General features: G+C 38.2%; 1 protein-coding gene across 1 annotated transcript in view; it reads left to right on the top strand.

Annotated features, from left to right (window-relative positions):
- The window catches only part of LOC102226053 (fibrillin-2-like), a 73,776-nt gene that overhangs the window by 30,011 nt on the left and 26,489 nt on the right, over nt 1-17,276 (top strand). The window contains exons 7-12 of the mRNA XM_023339729.1: nt 1,400-1,597; nt 5,466-5,591; nt 9,716-9,841; nt 15,619-15,771; nt 16,764-17,009; nt 17,126-17,269. Of these exons, the coding sequence (XP_023195497.1) occupies nt 1,400-1,597; nt 5,466-5,591; nt 9,716-9,841; nt 15,619-15,771; nt 16,764-17,009; nt 17,126-17,269 (993 nt within the window). The remainder of the gene's footprint in view (nt 1-1,399; nt 1,598-5,465; nt 5,592-9,715; nt 9,842-15,618; nt 15,772-16,763; nt 17,010-17,125; nt 17,270-17,276) is intronic.

Genomic DNA, 17,276 nt, shown 5'->3' with positions numbered 1-17,276 from the left:
GTGATTGTGAAGTGATATACACTTTGTTCCCTTTGTGTGCTTTCATGCAGAGAAAGAAGCAAATGTGAAAGTTTCACAACATTACATGATGTCAGGACTATATTTCCATTACTGTTATACACCCCTCTGAATGTGTGTTGGATTGAAAAGTACACAAATGCACTCTGTCAAGAGATTTATCTGAAAGATGATGATCATTTCACCCCTTTGACATTTTGTACTTTTCTGGTTTTGGTCATTTCATGACTAAAAATGGCAGCTTTAAAACATGAGAAACACTAAAAGTAACTTCACTGTAATAAATGTGAAGTCATTTAATTTGGAAACAAAAATTTTACAGAGTCCACGTTCCTCTATGCCTTCAATACATATTACCAGCCAGCAGTAGGTCACTTAGACTTATTGTTAGTTTTGATGAAGTGTCATAATTTGTCATATTTTAAAAGTGAGCGAGTTCAAGCAAAATAAATGGAAACAGAAAATACTATGACTGTTTATGATTCATGAAGAAACTTGCAATGGTTCTGGTTCACACTCTTGTCAAAATGTTTGTTTTTGTGACGTATTTGATAAATAGTAACATACACTGGAACATTTCCTGGATAACTCAAATGAATAAGAAAAAAATATAAAAATACTGAATTGTAATTTGTAGCAGCACCTTCTGTCAGTACTTGGTTTCCGTCATAAGGACTGAAAAGAGCGCCCCTGTAAATGCTGACATTAATGCTGTGTTTCATTAACCTCAGAAGACTGAATTTCTTGGAATATCCTCACACATGGCGTGTTTGGTCTTGCTGTCTCTCTCCATAGCATATATGCATATCCGTCTTCCTTTTATACAGTGAATAACCGTGGAAACATGTTCACTGATTAAAATTATACAGCTCTTTGTGCGTGACTGATTTAATAGGAAACAGTCCAACAGCAGTGCAAATAATCTGTGTATTTCTGAAGCTATCAACACTGTTATAGTACATGGTGACCATATTTGATTTTGAGGCCAGAGCTGGTGAGATTCTGACTTTCTAAGTTCTTGTTTATTTTGGATTTAGTTCTTAGTTAAAATCAAACATATCCTAAGTAACAACTTACTACAGAGATATTCCAACCCTATCGTTGCATTATAATCTGATTTTCAGTTTAATCTGACCAAAGTTTATAGGGTAAGATCTGAAATCAAATTTTAGACATTCCCTGCAATGCAGTTACCAACTCTTACAACTCTTACAGTCCTTGTCAAAGAAAGAAAGAATATCCTATTTTTAACTCAATCTGGTTTTGTTTAAAGAAATACCAGATGTGAACAAGGAAATGAATCAGTGGTTTTTCATGAAATTAACTGGATGCTACCCCAACAGTTGACTAATGCTGATTTCATGTCCGTCTTTGACCACAGACTACAGGACAGGACCATGTTTCACCCAGGTGAGCAACCAGATGTGCCAGGGTCAGCTCAGTGGAATCGTCTGCACCAAAACTCTTTGCTGCGCCACAATTGGCCGAGCATGGGGCCACCCCTGTGAGCAGTGCCCCGCCCAGCCGCACCCCTGCAGACGAGGCTTCATCCCCAACATCCGCACCGGGGCCTGCCAAGGTCTGACCTTCATGATTACACGCCTGACAAATCTTTATTTTTGACTTCGTGTCAACAACATGGGGAAAAGCACAAACATGACTGCACACTGCCACAAGGATAAACAATCCAGCTATTACTTTATCCATCATCGCTTTAGCAGAAATTCCTGCTGTATAACATCCTTCAACTCGTGTCAACAATGCTGATGGGACATGTAAACAGCCAACCTGTGATTTCCTGTTTAGATCATGTAATGTACAAACTGTTAACAGGCTGCAGGAATATGTGTTCCTGAGTTACAGTACATGCCAAAAATCACTCAGCTGGATTTTTAAAGTCAGGAATTTTTCATTCATTTAGTAAATCAAATACAGTACATAATCAATAGGTGGTATATATTAACATATACTGACACATATAATCAGAAACAGAAACAGGTATTAGTCGCTCAGAGGCACCTACCTTTTTCTCACAGCTGAGATTTCTTTTTAGTAGACCACTGAAAGTCATAGTTAGACAACAAACATGGTTTTGTAAAGTAAAAGTGACGTCACCTCATTCCTTTATGTTTGTTTGGGCTTGGAGACACAAAATTTAAACAGAAAACCACAATTACAGAGTAAAGATGGCGTATAGACGACAGGACCTTTAAATATGTGGCTCCCAGAGCAGGACACTATAGACAATGTGTTTAGAGCTTGAACCTCCTGGGGGAATCTCCCTTTGATTTCACTTTTCTAACTCAGTAGACCTGCAAAACAGCTTTGTATACACATTTCTTTTGTTATGCTTTCATGATCTGAGGAATTTGGAGTTTATTATTGGTAATTTCAGCCTGTATGTGGCTTCTTATATTTCAGTGGTTTACTTGTGTTACTCTTTTCACTCAGCTTCCTATTCTCTCACATCTGTTCCTCATCTTTGCTCACCTGTGTAACATTAGGTAATCACATTCCACAGGATAAAAATCCTTTGTTTCAGTTACTTATTGTCTGATCTTCTGTCGTCCTCAACCTGAAGACTGTTCCTGTCTTCTGAATTATTGTTAAAGTCATTTAATTGCCATGCTCCTGCTGTCCCCATCTTTGTATTTCAGTACAAAACAACACCAATATTCTACCAAATACATTGACAGGAAAAACAAATCTGCAGACCAGAGACTTGGTATGTCTCTCCAATAAACCATGGCCCAGACCAAGCTAAGATATTAGATTAAATTAATATATGACACATGTGGAGGTCAAGTCTCAGGTTAAATTAACCCAGCTTGCCCTTTTGTTGCCTCCATCCAACCAAGAACCACAGGTATTTATTTCCTTTTTATTAAACAGTATTTGCTATGAATTTGTGGTATGTAAATTAAGTGAATTAAATTTAATCTTTAAGTGGGGGTAAAAACTTTAAATTATGGTAATAAGAAAAATCGAATGTGTTTTTCTGGGTTTTTTTTAGGTTTTACGTCCAGAGATTTAATGGTGGAACCCTTTTAAATTATTGTTCATAATACTTCAACAACACTTTTGCTCAAGTAAGTGTGGCTTTAGCCTTTAATTTGAAGTTACAAGAAAAAAAATATGCAAATGTCCCACTGCAAAAAGGCAAAAATATTTGAAGAGGACACTCCATGTTGACTTCTTAGATGGATATTAGAACTGCATATTTGTATAGTCTTTTAAATAAGGTCTGCCCTGATATGTTAGAATTCAACAAAATATAAATTACAGTGATTGTCAAGGCAACAAAGTCATTTGAATTGAGGAAATATTCATTTTAGAAATTTTTTAAATAAAGATACTAAACCCAGTATCTTTATTTACCTTTATTCATTAAAATACATTAAACTAAACGTTTTGTTTGTTGTTGCTGAGAAGTGGAAGGCAAGACAATGTATACAAGTGTTGTTTTCATTTTGTAAAGGCCAAATAATGCTTACTATTACAAAAGGACTGGAAAGACCGTACTGACAAGAACCTGTAAAATGTATTGGTAGGACTATAATGTTTGATTAATTAAAGGCTAATCTCTGTGTTTATTTGGCCATTTCTTAGTTTTTGGTATTTGAGTAGCAATCACTGGTGCGTCATGATTGTCATTAAACTGACAGCTGGAGGTTGTCCTAGCTTCATTTACATTGTATATACGTATCATTGGATGTAGTATTTGAGACTATTTCGGGTTTGCTCTAATCCATACTGGGTCAAAATTTTACATACAGACTCATATTTGCAAAATATTTGGCTGAATGTTCCTTAGCACTTTGCATATCAACTACAGTATGTTGTTCTTGTAGCCATCGGTTAGCATCAAATAGCATCTGGCTTAATTCTCTCTTGGCAGTGTCAATATGAATGGGTTTGCTTCCCAGCACAAACACCTCTTCAAAACGTAGTTGATAAACTTACCATGGGTTAGTTTTATTTGCGAAGCCAATTTTAGAAGCTTGCCATGCCAAGAAACATTTTAATGTGTTCTTGGTATCATTATCCTTTTGCAACACCAACCGCAGTTCCAACCAGCTGACTCATACTGTCACCCACAAATGAAAGAAAATTGATTAGGGAGTTCAGAAAAGTTCAGGAACCACCACTAACCACCTAGAAACCACCAAGGCTTTTGCTCTTAACTGGCGTCTCTCACGACAGTGAAGCAACTTTTTCATCATTGGAGGGGGTTGATCAAGAAACTCTTGCTCCAAAACCGACACCTTTAAGTTCAACTCATATTTGTCCTCATGGACAAATATGTTCTGGAGAAAAGATTTACACACAGAGGAGACAAAGGTAGAGGTACTTGGCCACAATAATGAGAAATATGTTTAGAAGAGTAAAAGTGTGAGGCTTTATAATCAGAGAACACTGACATACCAAGTGTCAAAGATGGTAGTGGTAGTATCATGTTGTATACCTTACTAGATTTCAGTAAGCTAAGTAAAATGTCCTGTCTGAATAAATCACCATAAGCCTAAATATAACAGGGAGCTGAGGCCAGACTGTGTATAAATTGTAATTTATTACATAGATCATCAAACTCTCCTTTTGTTGGTGCTGCCAGGAATCTCATATGCGACACGTATGCCAGTTCATGTGACACACCCATAACTTCAGACTTTATTTTTCACAACCTGTTCTTCTGTTTCTGAATAGAAGCGTCCTTTTTTTTTCCTTTTTTGAGCACTTCTCCTCACATGCTTCCATACACAGGCACACACTAAAGACACCTAATCACCAGAGAGCCAAGAGCAACGTCTCTCTGGCAGCAGTACAAAGCACACATGACCATGAGTCCAAATGTACGGATTCCAGTCTGGGCTCCACATCAGGATGTTAGCCAGAAGTCACTTTCTTTTTTTTTTCTTTCTTTCTCTCTCTTTTAGACTTTTTTGCACATAAAACCTCTTAAACACTAGACATTGCTTAAAACTGTTATAATTAATGGTGAATTCATGGTTTAGACAAATAGAAACAGGCTGTTGAAATTTTGTTTGCATGCGTACAAAATTCGTTCAAACAGCTTTTGATTGGATGGGTGAAAGCTCAGAAAGCTTAAATGCTGATCGTTAACTGATGCTGAGTTGTATGTTTCTTTGTGTGTTTCACCTTTGACGTAATCGGTAGTATCCACAGTTTAACAAGAACTTTCCCACTGGCAAATTCCTAATTCCTAATTCACAATAAAACTTTGGGGGAAAACACACCATTAAAATGTCATTTCCTGTTTAAACAATGGCTGAACTAAGTATTTTATGGATAGAGTCTAAAACCATACAGCTGGTGCCGTGGTAAAATCTTAATATTTTTGTTTGGTTTGAGTTATTTCAACATTCAAAGCTTTTTCTCCTATCTGCCATTGCCTTTTTTTCACCAATATTTGCCTCTGATTCTTTCAGATGTGGACGAGTGCCAGGCAGTGCCAGGTCTGTGTTCTGGAGGCAACTGTATCAACACTGTCGGATCATACGAATGTAAATGCCCCGCTGGTCACCGTCAAAGTGAAACCAGTCACAAATGTGAAGGTGAGTGTCAACCCAACGTTTATACATCACTCTCTATTGGGGTAAATGATGCACAAAGACACAGAACCAGAAGAAAATAGCACTCTGATCACTGAGCAGGAAATTTCATTTTCAGAGGGTTGGTTCACTAAAAAAAATTAATAAAAATAATATAAAAAGATTGGTGTAAATATTTTTTGATGTTTTACTAATCATCCAAGCGTTTAAATTTTACTACTTTAGTAGTAAGGTAGATCCTGATTTTCCTTGGATCAGCCTAACAAACCTCCATAGGGGCTTAAAATTTGATGATGTGTAAGGAGGTGAAGCAGTCCCGACGCGTGCACGCACAAACACAGGGAAGTGTCTGCACTCAGCACAGAGGGTTTCCACTGCAGCGTGTTGATTGACTGGAATTTGAACAATGCACAAGCTAAACAACCTGATAGTTTTCCAGGCAGGGGTCTCGTCTCTTGGACTGAGACTGATATGGTCTTGGTCTTCTGGGAGGATTACTGAGAGCTCCTAAACTGTTTCAGCCTTGTGATAGTTAGGCTGCTGGAAAAAGTGCAGGCCTGTACTGTATCCATGTATTAGTAATGACTTATTATCTCAATGAGACTTTTATTGGCATGCAGTACGGCTGTTCATGTTTGCTGTGAAATGATGTTTCCACCTTTAGATTCATGGGAAGCAATTAATGTGACACACTGAGTTGATTTATGTCTCTGGATAAAGGAGGAAATTGGGAGGATGACTTCTTTAAATTTGCCAGACTTTTGGTTTCAGTTGTGGCTTTGGTTTGGAGGACAGTTTCCAGAGACACTGAGCTTTTGCTCAGTGAGATTTGGGTTTGGATGTGGTGATAAAATAACAACCCAAGCCTAAAACTAGTTAACAACACAAAGGAGGATAAGAAACTCCCATCTTTCCTCATGAAACCAAAACATTTATGCTTCACTAGGGGATCACTAATGACTCCAAGGGTCATTAGGGCAAAGAATCAGCTGCATGGAAACAAAACAACTTCAAATGGAAATTCAGAGGCTCAGGGTCAAATGATTGCCATTACCATTTTATTCCACCCCTCTTACATTTCATACCCATAAATAAAGTCTTTGCTATCTATTAAGTCAAATTTGCATTTTTTAGTATCTTTTTCTCACCTGTTAGATATTTTTCATAAATTTTAGGGGTACTGTTGAAAGTAAATATAAAAAAATCCATGTAAAATCTATATATAATTTTTTTTTGTCAAATGAAACTTTTGATGTTTTTGATCAGTCATAATTACCTAAATTATTTATTGTTGCTATTTGCTAGAGAAGTGAAAGGGATTGTTTTTCTTAATTTCTTTAAAGTCAGAAGTTTACATGAAAACAATTAAAACAATTTGGGAAAACCCAGATGATTATGTCATGGCGTTGTATGCTTTGAGTTATTTCACAACATACAGGCTAATTGGAGGCACACCTTCGGATGTGATTTAAGGCAACACATCAACATACTGATTCCTCGTGACATCATGGAGAAATCAAAAGAAATTAATCAAGAAATCAAGAAGAGAATTGTGTGCAACTATAAACACCGCTGGAGAAGGAGACCTGTTCTTTGTGACAGGAATATATGTGTTATGGTGAGAAATTTGTGAATCACAAGTGTAAACTTTTTTTTGGAAGTGCTGAAAAACGTAATTGCAGCACTCAAGAATACCATGATTGTTATTAAAGACTGAGTTCAATCATAGGCGTCCAAGTGTTCCACTGACTGAGTAGCCAGCAAAGAACTCAAATATGACTGAAAATTGGCATAGCCTTGATTTTTACCGAACTCAGATCCTCCTGAGGAACTCTGGGGGCTTCTCAAATGTCATATTTACAGTAAAGAGAAAATAAATCAACTCTTTGAACAAAATTTGAAAGCAGTTTCTTCATGCTTTAGTGGAAGCTGATCTTGAACAAATCATAATGGGCAGACAGACTCTGGATAAAGTGCTGTTAAAAAAAAAACTCTACTATTTGTCACAATACATCTAAAAGCCTCAACATGATATGTAGTTTTCAGAAAAATATAAAACATTCAAGTTCAAAACCTGTCTGGGATCGGTGACCGGAGCATTTGTTTCTCAAAGCGTTTATTCCCGACTGTAAAAGCATTTAGATTTATTGACTTTCTGGTGGGCATTGAATCATGATGCATAAAACATCCCGTGGAAGACGGCACCATTTTGTACATGACAGTAGTCATATGAAAATTAAAATAGCAAAGGTACAAAATGGCAAAGAGGAGGAAATGACCAGCAACCACAGTGGCAGCAAGAACAGCCTTGAACAAGCAGACAGAAAACAAAAAGAAAAAGCAATCTTCAAGTTTTTTCAATTAAGTCAAATTCGTTGATTGGTTTTATTAAAAAACATAGTGATTCAGATTTTTGTACTTGATCAAAGAGTCATAATTCTGAGGATAAAATCAGCCGCAAAATAGAATAAAAACGTATATTTTCCCAACTTAAACAGCTTAGACTACAATGTAAGAATGACCCAAGTCTAGAATTATACCAAATTTCTGTTCTGTAGGGAACTAATCCAATTATTTTGATTTCAAAATGTTTTAATCTTTATTTATATTCAGAAAGCATAACTAACACAGTGATTATTTTTCTTTTGTTAATTCAACTAGTAAACATGAGAGCAGAAAGACTTCAGAGTCTTGAAAAGTTGCTAAAACAAAAGCACGGTTGTGAGATGTTTCTATGGTCGTGTTTGTGCAGGAAACCCATATTTAATGAACTTTCACTAATGATCAGACCTTCAGTCCTTTGAGGGTAAGCCTTTACAAAAATGGCTGTATTCTGCAGCCAACACACAAGGAACCTTACTTAGAGCGACTAGTGTGAAATTAGCAAGGAGTTACGATAAAGTGCGGTTAAGATGTCAATGTTGTTTGAACAACAACAGGCCACCTGTGATTTCATGGCTAAACTGCTTTTTTGCTCTGTTTGTTTCTGCTTATTCTACATTTTTCTCCAGTTTTCCATGTACACATAATGACTGAAAAGCAGCTGTTGACTAAGAAACACTTACCGCCTCAGTGAGGCCGTTACGCACACAGAGCTTCTTGTTACGTGGATACTCGCAGATTCTCAAGTACGAACTTTATACATACCAACTGATGACTTCATTTAGTTTTAAACTGTATTCATTTCAGACAGAAAAGCGAAAACAATGTAATGTTTAATAGTCTTTTAATTACTAATGTTTTCTGTGCACACACCTTTACGAGCACTTGGCCATATTTATAACTCCCATTGACATTTATGCAGCTGACACATTTCCCCATGTGCAGACTGACAGTCCCTCAGCACAACATTCGTCCAAAGTAACGTCTGGTGCACCGTTGCTGCTTTTTGACTGTGCTCTGCCTAGCTTTACGAGAAGGGCTTTACTGCACATTAAGAAGCCGATCCATACCGGCTTCACAGATAATCATGTGCCTCTTACTTTAAGTAAGAGAGACAATTAAGTGCCTTTCTCGTTTTCAAGCTAAACACACGAGGCACGCTCTCAGTCTGTATTACCTCGGCATCAGTACTATAATTGTGCTCAGAGTGGCTCAGTAGCTACACAGGACACATTGTAAAAAGCCTGGAAACTTGAAACATCACTGAGCAACGAAGACCCCCTCTCAGAATAATATAAGCCAATGCCGTCATAAAGCCCACCACAGAGATGGGGCCCCTGCCAAGCACTGTGCAAACACTCACAGACTTTCCAAATGTTAGACTGTGGTATAGTTGTTTCAATAGAACAGATGTAAAAGTATTACATATTTTTATACTTTTTGTCTGGAAATTGTTGAATCCAAATTGGTTTATTCTCCTGCAGTATGTGTGTTAATGGTTCTTTGTGACCTGAATGAAGAACATCAGTAAATGTTCTGAAATTTCTGGCTCAGAGATGTCTTGTGGTTATTTTGCAGCCAACACTCCTAACTCCTAACTGCTTTCACAATGCTTGCGATACTTACCTGTTTTTGACTTAAAAATGTTTCAATACATTTTCATTGCTGCTCTTCCTTTCAAAGTACATGAGCATTTACCCTGATGAGATGAGTGAAAGTGCTAACGATGGGACTCTGTGTTTTAGATATTGATGAGTGCAGCACCATTCCTGGAGTGTGTGATGGAGGAGAGTGCACCAACACTGCTGGTAGCTACGTCTGCACCTGTCCACGAGGCTACATCTCCAGCACAGATGGCTCCAGATGTGTGGGTGAGTCACCCGCTAAATGACGTGAGCCACACATGTGGCTGGGAACTCATCTTCACCGTTTCCTGAGAACAGTTTTGATGAGCAAACCTATGATCACCATGTGCAAACACACTTGCATTCACTGTTTGGCCTTGACTTCATTAATCTACCATTATGTTAGTGCTCTTCTGACTCACACACAGCACATACTTCACTGACATCAGCAATGAAACTCCACTAGGTGCTAATGTATTCCTGCAGTTCTCCTCCATCATGGCAGCTACACTGAAACAGAGCCGGTTATTTTACAAAGCTGCTTCAAAATGGATGCTGGATATAAAATCTCATACACATCTTGTACATTTTCATCCTGAGTTCTAAACTCAATAAGCATCTTCACCTCTATCAAGAGTTTTACCAGTGTCTCCTAAGCCTGTGGAAACAGATTCTTGCAGGCTAATTTTGTCTGCAATTTCGTTAATCTAAAAGGGGGAAAGAAAAAAAAAACCAGAATAAAATAAAACATGTTTCACTTGGTCAGATTATTGTTTACTTTTATACTTTTATAAAACAAAAATAAAAAAAAAACATGTTGTGTTTTTTGTTATGCAGTTCTACCATCTCTGTCTGTCTCAGCTGCAGGGATAGTAAGCTTTTCTGCTCCAAAAGTGTTTCTGTCTAGCACAGACTCAGCTCTGGCCCAGGTTTTGGATGTTTGGTTATTCATCACTTTGAATCACTCCCTTAAAGAAAAGTACTGAGTGACCCTGAGAACAGGTTCAAGGAGAATGGAAAAACAAACCTAAATCTCTTAGGAACTCCACACAGAAATTGGCAAATGTAGCACAGTGACCAATGCACTGTAAGAACAAAAGAAAACATTGCAACTAAATCTTCTTTAAGAGACACCAGGCTTTGTTCTGACTTGGCTGGGTAAAACCTTTTTGATGGATTTTAAGTTTTTGGTCTGAGTCTCAGAGGTCTCCTTCTTCAAAGGGTGATGTCAGAATAGAGTGGTCAACCAATCAGAGGCAGAAGAAAGGTAATACGAGAGCTATGTCATTTTAGACAGCCAATACAACAACAGATTCTACCTCAAACAATTGATTTTGGCTAAGAGGTAGAGAGCATAGAGAGCAACCTGCCACTATAAAAATATTAACTTCTGACTTTTGCTGTCTCAATACCACTATCTCAACCATTGTGTCAGAGACAATATTTTTCATTCAAGGTCTTGTGACATTAACAATCGATATTTTGAAGATATTGCAAACTGAAATTTTCAGAATTTCAGAATCTCTAAAATGAAGTAAAATGAAGTTATTTGTACCCTGAAACCTTTGTTTTTGATTTACCAGGCTCTATACAATTTGTCTCTCACTTAAGGTAAAAAAGATGAATCATGACAGAAAGGACTGAGACCCCGAAATGAACCAGTGTAATGTTAGGAGCTCCATCATCTGGGGAAAGTTCGTAGTACAGCCAATGATTCAGCTGAGTTGGTTCTGAATTTTCAGGATGCTCACTTGGAACCTCTCGTTGGGGTTGTCTGGGCAAATCCCTCTTGGACAATATATCAGTACAAACCCATGATATAGTGAGTGTACTATAGCTCTCTTCTGGCCAGAGGATGTCCAGGAGTTTCCTGGAATGGGCTGGACAGTGTTGAGATTGCTCGGTTTTTCTTCTGGACATGTTGCCACCAAGAAAGCAGAATGAAACATTTGGCATATATTCAGGCATTTAGACAAATGCTTATGAGCAAACAATTGAGGAAGTCAATTGTTGCACATATTGTGAAGATCTCATGAGGGCTTTTGCGTCAAGTAAGAGGTTATTTTGACACCTTGAAGTGATCTGAAGATCAGCAGATTTTGTCAACAGAGACATCTGATACCATATCCTTAACTATAACTAGGCATTCAGTATTTTAGTTTGAAAACTCCAGTTTCACTTGTACTTTCTCAGCGGAAATTTATCTGGGTAAAATATTTTTCCATCAAAAGCGTGCAAAAAAGCGAAGCTCTCGATTTACCGGTCGATCTACGTTCCCACCCTCATCTATGGTCATGAGCTTTGGGTCATGACCGAAAGAACGAGATCGCGGATACAAGCGGCCGAAATGGGTTTTCTCCGTAGGGTGGCTGGGCTCTCCCTTAGAGATAGGGTGAGAAGCTCAGTCATCCGGGAGGGACTCAGAGTAGAGCCGCTGCTCCTTCACATCGAGAGGAGCCAGTTGAGGTGGCTCGGGCATCTGGTCAGGATGCCTCCTGGACGCCTCCCTGGTGAGGTGTTCCGGGCACATCCCACCGGGAGGAGGCCCCGGGGAAGACCCAGGACACGCTGGAGGGACTATGTCTCTCAGCTGGCCTGGGAACGCCTCGGGATTCCCCCGGAGGAGCTAGAAGAAGTGGCTGGGGAGAGGGAAGTCTGGGCCTCCCTTCTGAAGCTGCTACCCCCGCGACCCGACCTCGGATAAGCGGAAGAAGATGGATGGATGGATGGATGGATGGAAGCGTGCATCAATAAAACTAGCTATTCTCGCCAAACAAATAAATAAAAAAAACACGTTAGCTGATTGGTTATCAACCGTTTTAATGCTGGATCTTGAACTGGTTGTGTCAACAAGTTCAAAATGTATTACAAGAAACAAGGCTTATAGCTGGCAGCTGGATTTTAGCATTTTTGGCAGTCTGATGAGAGAGTTTCCTTAACACAAGACAAAGCTCAAAATGTTTGTTAACTGAAGTTTTTTTTTCACGTGAATGTTTTATGAGAAGAGAAAAATCAGTCAACTTTGACATAAACAGTGGAGGAGTATTTGTGATATTTTTTTTAAAAAGCAGGAAGAAAAATTGTTGCACATTCACAGAACTTCCCAATGAAATGAGAGCTGAAATCAAACAAAATACAGCATCTTTTCTGTATCTGATTAAGGCCTTTCATTTCTTTTTTCTTGTTTCTTTTCTTTTCCCTTAGTGGATGTATTTCTGTCACTTTGTTTCCGTCTTACTGGTCCAATCTTTCTTATTTTTAAAGCAATAAAATATTCCCTTGGTGAACATCTCAAAAGATTTACAGTAAAGTGTTGCTGTTTTAGTGGATATGAGCCCATTTCCATCTCCTTTAAGTTCTTTGTGTTGCACTTAGTCTCCAAAACTGAGATATTCTCACACTCTCCCACTGAGTTAAAGTTTTGTGCCTGTTCTTTATGTTCTCTGCTTCCTCCTCATACTCACTCTGTCCTCCATCTTCTTTCTTTCATGGATAACTGTAAAACAACCAATAGAACACAAAAAAACTAAATGCATAAGCAAATGACACGGGTATCTTTCGTTATTTTTCTGTTCAAATTGACAAACAAGGTACAAATCTGTAAATGCAATTACAAACTAGATCTTTTCATTGTTCCAAACCAGCAACCCACAACAAGAGCTACAAACCACTGCAAAAGTTTTCCTACCCACTGAACTTAATCCTACAAATTACAAATGTTGTTATGATCGAAGTGTTGCATGATTAGTTGGAAGGAAGATTATGTATTATTTTCAAACATCTTTAACAAGAAAAAATCTATAAATTGTGTTGGTCATACCCAAAATAAGGTGCAATATACAGATGAGATCAAAATGTTTCATTTTTTGCTTGCATTTGTCGCCTAAACTTGCAAAAGACTTGAAGCTATAACTGCAGTGAAAACCTATAAAACCTTTCTTTGAAAATCATGTGTGATTTTCCTCCCACAGTTGTGCTCCAGTTTGTGTTAAAATCCCAATAGAGTGCATTGAAGTTGTTTGGCTGTAACTTGCAGACATGTAAAAAAAAAATCCTCGTCTTTCTTTTTTTTTTAAATCCTAACATAAAGAGAATAAATGAGACTGATTGATAGCTTTCTGTGTCTCTTGATCTTGAAAGAGGAAGTTTGTCCTGGCTAGGAAACCTTACTGTGTGTTTTGTGTATTCAGGGATGTTCTGCTCTCTGGTGAAGTAGGCCAGTGGGAGCCATTTCACTTTAAAGGCTGGGGAAGAGTTAGCAATGGGCACCGACAGTAATCAGAGCCTTATATCCTGTCGCATGGTAAAGGCATGAATAAAGAAGATTTGTCCAGTCAGTCAGTCTGTTTAAACACCCCATCAAACGAAAGTATATACTTCTGTGATGGAGCAACAGAAGTGAGTAAAACGTAGTCTGGATCTGATTTAAGTCATCATCATCTTCATGAGAAAACCCCACACACCACAACTTCACTCACTCTGTTCCCTCTTTCCTCTGCCTTGCCTACAGCTCCGTCATTCTGTGGTTTGTGTACAAGCTGGTGTATACATATGGGGGAATGCATACCTATACGTCAGTGTGCCTCTACATGCGTACGTGCGCTGCTCTATATAAGCTCCCAGACACAGCACAGCCCCTCATGTTCAATCTAATTGGCAGGAATTGCTCCATATGGAACTGATTAATTCCAGACTGCTGGCTCATTAGTGGGTTAATCGACTTGAGACCCTCCCTCCTGTCCTCATTCACTCCTCTTTTTATTTTTTCTTCTCCACTTTAGCATTTCTTTCAGCTTCCAAGTTAATACTCACATGTTCACTGCTACTCTCTCCTTTTATTTTATATGGTCATTATATTTATTGCCCAGCTGTACCAGATCACCCTCTCCATGTATGCAGGTTCACTCTCCTGTCCCACTGACCTTGACCTGGAAAGCCGTTACAAATGCAACCCCTTTTTCGGAGGCCCTTTAGATGTTGGCATTTAGGCGAGGCCCCAAGCAACCATTCCTGCTGTGAGCGTATAAAAAGTCTTCCTCCTTGGGGACCATCGAGAGGGCAAGCCAGTCAAAGGACTTTTATAGTTCCAGTGGGTCTTGCTTTAGGTGTTTGAATGAATGTAACTCAATGTTCACAACATCACAGTATGCTGCAACCTCATTCATACATCTTGAACTTTTCACACTTTGTCATGTTACAGCTACTTTCTACAGTGGTATCTAGAGAAACTACTTATTACCTTGCTCCACATTAACAAGAATACAGAGAAACCCCTACTAGTTTATAAATCACAGACTACTTATTCTTTAACATGGGGTTATATTTTTTAAATTTTTTCTTCTTTTGCTCTTTCCTTTGGTTTATTGTTTTGTTGTATTTCCTCCTAATTCATGTAAAGCACTTTGAATTGCCTTGTTGCTGAAAGTGCGCTATATAAATAAAATTACTTTACCTTAGTAGCTTCACTGTAGTTTATGTGATAGGCCAACAAATTAGCACGTGATAGTGGGAAATGATACATGGTTTAAACGTTTTCTCTACAGAAAAAGTGACTGTGCATCAGTATTCAGGATTGGATTTACGTCAGTACTTTGAGTGGTCCATTCTAATACATGATTCCTAAATAAAATACATCAGCCTTTTTAATGCTATAGGACAAACTGAAAAGTTTAAAGGGGTATCAATATTTTTATAACGCACATTAAATCATGCAAAAAATAAAAACATTTTTAAACACAGCTTTTGGGTTCACAGATTCTCCACCTAAAACATGTACAGTCACTGTTTATACAGTTTATTATTAGATTTTTTAAAACCTGGAAATAGACAAATACCTTAGCAGTTACAGTCAATAATCTAAATAAAACCCAAAATTGAAGCTACCTCATACACATTCAAAAAGGTTCCTTCTTTTAAATTAATGTTGTTTGTGTAGCTTTGAAATTTTTTAGATTTTCTTTGTCAAATTATGTTGTTGTCTGATTTGTAATTTTGCTGTTTAATCTTTTTCCTTTTGCTCCCAGATCAGCGTGTGGGCACCTGTTTCTCTGCTCTTGCTAATGGTCGCTGTGCTGCTGAGCTGAATGGCCAGTACACGAAAATGCAATGCTGCTGTGAAACAGGACGCTGCTGGGCTTTGGGCCAGATCCCAGAGATGTGTCCTGTCAGAGGGTCCGGTGAGTATGAACCTTTCACAGAACAGAAAACATGAATTATGCTAAGGTAATTCCAAGCAAAGGCTAGGTAACGGACAGTCCAGACTCTCTTGGACTTTCTCTATATTAGCGTTCTATGATTGGATGTTGCTACAACTGTTATCTAAAACCAAAACAGCGCTAACGTCAGCCAAATGAGAAAAGACAGTTGCAGGTTTTTTCGATCCGGAGCAAAGATTCAATCTGAAATGATGTCATGAAAGTCCAAACAAAGAAAGATGGAAAGTATTCAGTCACCCAAAATTTCATCATTTAAACAATAATTTGAAAGTATCATTGTGCATCAGTCTTTTACTCTCTGCTGATCAGTTACAGGAGTGTCTGTTTCACCCGTAAACTAAAATGTGTTTTCAATTATTTTAGATAAAAGATATCCTCAACTTATTTTACTTGTAAATGGCATAAACCTGTAGAAATAATATAGAATATATGGTTTATCTGTTAACAGATCAGACCATTTATTTTTCTCACAGGTAGAAAATCTCATGCCTGTTAACTCAGAACTGTTTCACAGACACTGGACAGCGCTTCAGCTTTATACAGCCAAATTTCCTCCACAGCAATGGTTTGTTGATTAGACATAGAAAAAACAACATTGCCATTTGTCTGAACAATTGAAAATTGTTGTTGAAGAGTGAAAGGCTAAATGATGTTCACAGATATCCACTGATGTGTAAATCAATTTAAAAGTTGGTTGGAGTCGGTGAAATGGGGTAGTCTAATGTGACGTTCAAAGGGGTTGGTTGTTTAAAGTAAATTTTGATGTGACCTATTGACTAAAAAGTCACATTGTTAAAAATGTTTTCCTAGTGATTGCCTTAAAGCAAGCTGGTTTGAATAATTGAGTACTTTGAGAATTTACATGAGCCATTTTGTTTCATGCATGAATCGAGTGAAGCAAACTGATCTCAGCAAAACTCTAAATTATTGTTTGCCATCTCTTTTTCTACAAGATGAGTTCAGGCGTCTGTGTATTGTGGGTGTCCCACAAGGACTCCCTCACACCTTCCCCAATGGATACTTCCCCAGCAACAACGGAAACTACGGATTCAAGCTCCCCAGTATACCAAACGGTAACGGGAATGGAAGGCCACATACCAATGGCGGAGGGGACAGCTTTGGAGAGAATGGAGGGACTTTTGGGGGCAATGGAGGGACATTTGGAGGGAATGGAGGAGGCCTGAATCACCTGAACATAGGTGAGTCCCTTCAGTAGATCTGAATGATTATGTTTACTGAAAGAAAACAGAGAGTGTGGTACCTACACAATCTTTTTTGAACGTTTATTCTTTTTTTGTGTCCGCTGTTTTCTAAGGCACCGTTTCTGTAAATGAAAGCCTTGACTTTTGCCAACATTTTACCCACCTGTGTTTAAATGGACGATGCATCCCAACACGTGGGAGCTATCGCTGCGAGTGTAACATGGGATACAAGCAGGATGTCCGCGGGGAGTGCATTGGTAAGAA

This window comes from Xiphophorus maculatus, chromosome 9 (genome assembly GCF_002775205.1).
Source record: "Xiphophorus maculatus strain JP 163 A chromosome 9, X_maculatus-5.0-male, whole genome shotgun sequence".
NCBI lineage: Eukaryota > Metazoa > Chordata > Actinopteri > Cyprinodontiformes > Poeciliidae > Xiphophorus > Xiphophorus maculatus.
Note: the sequence above shows the minus strand (reverse complement) of the source record. Positions and strands in the feature narration are given on the sequence as shown.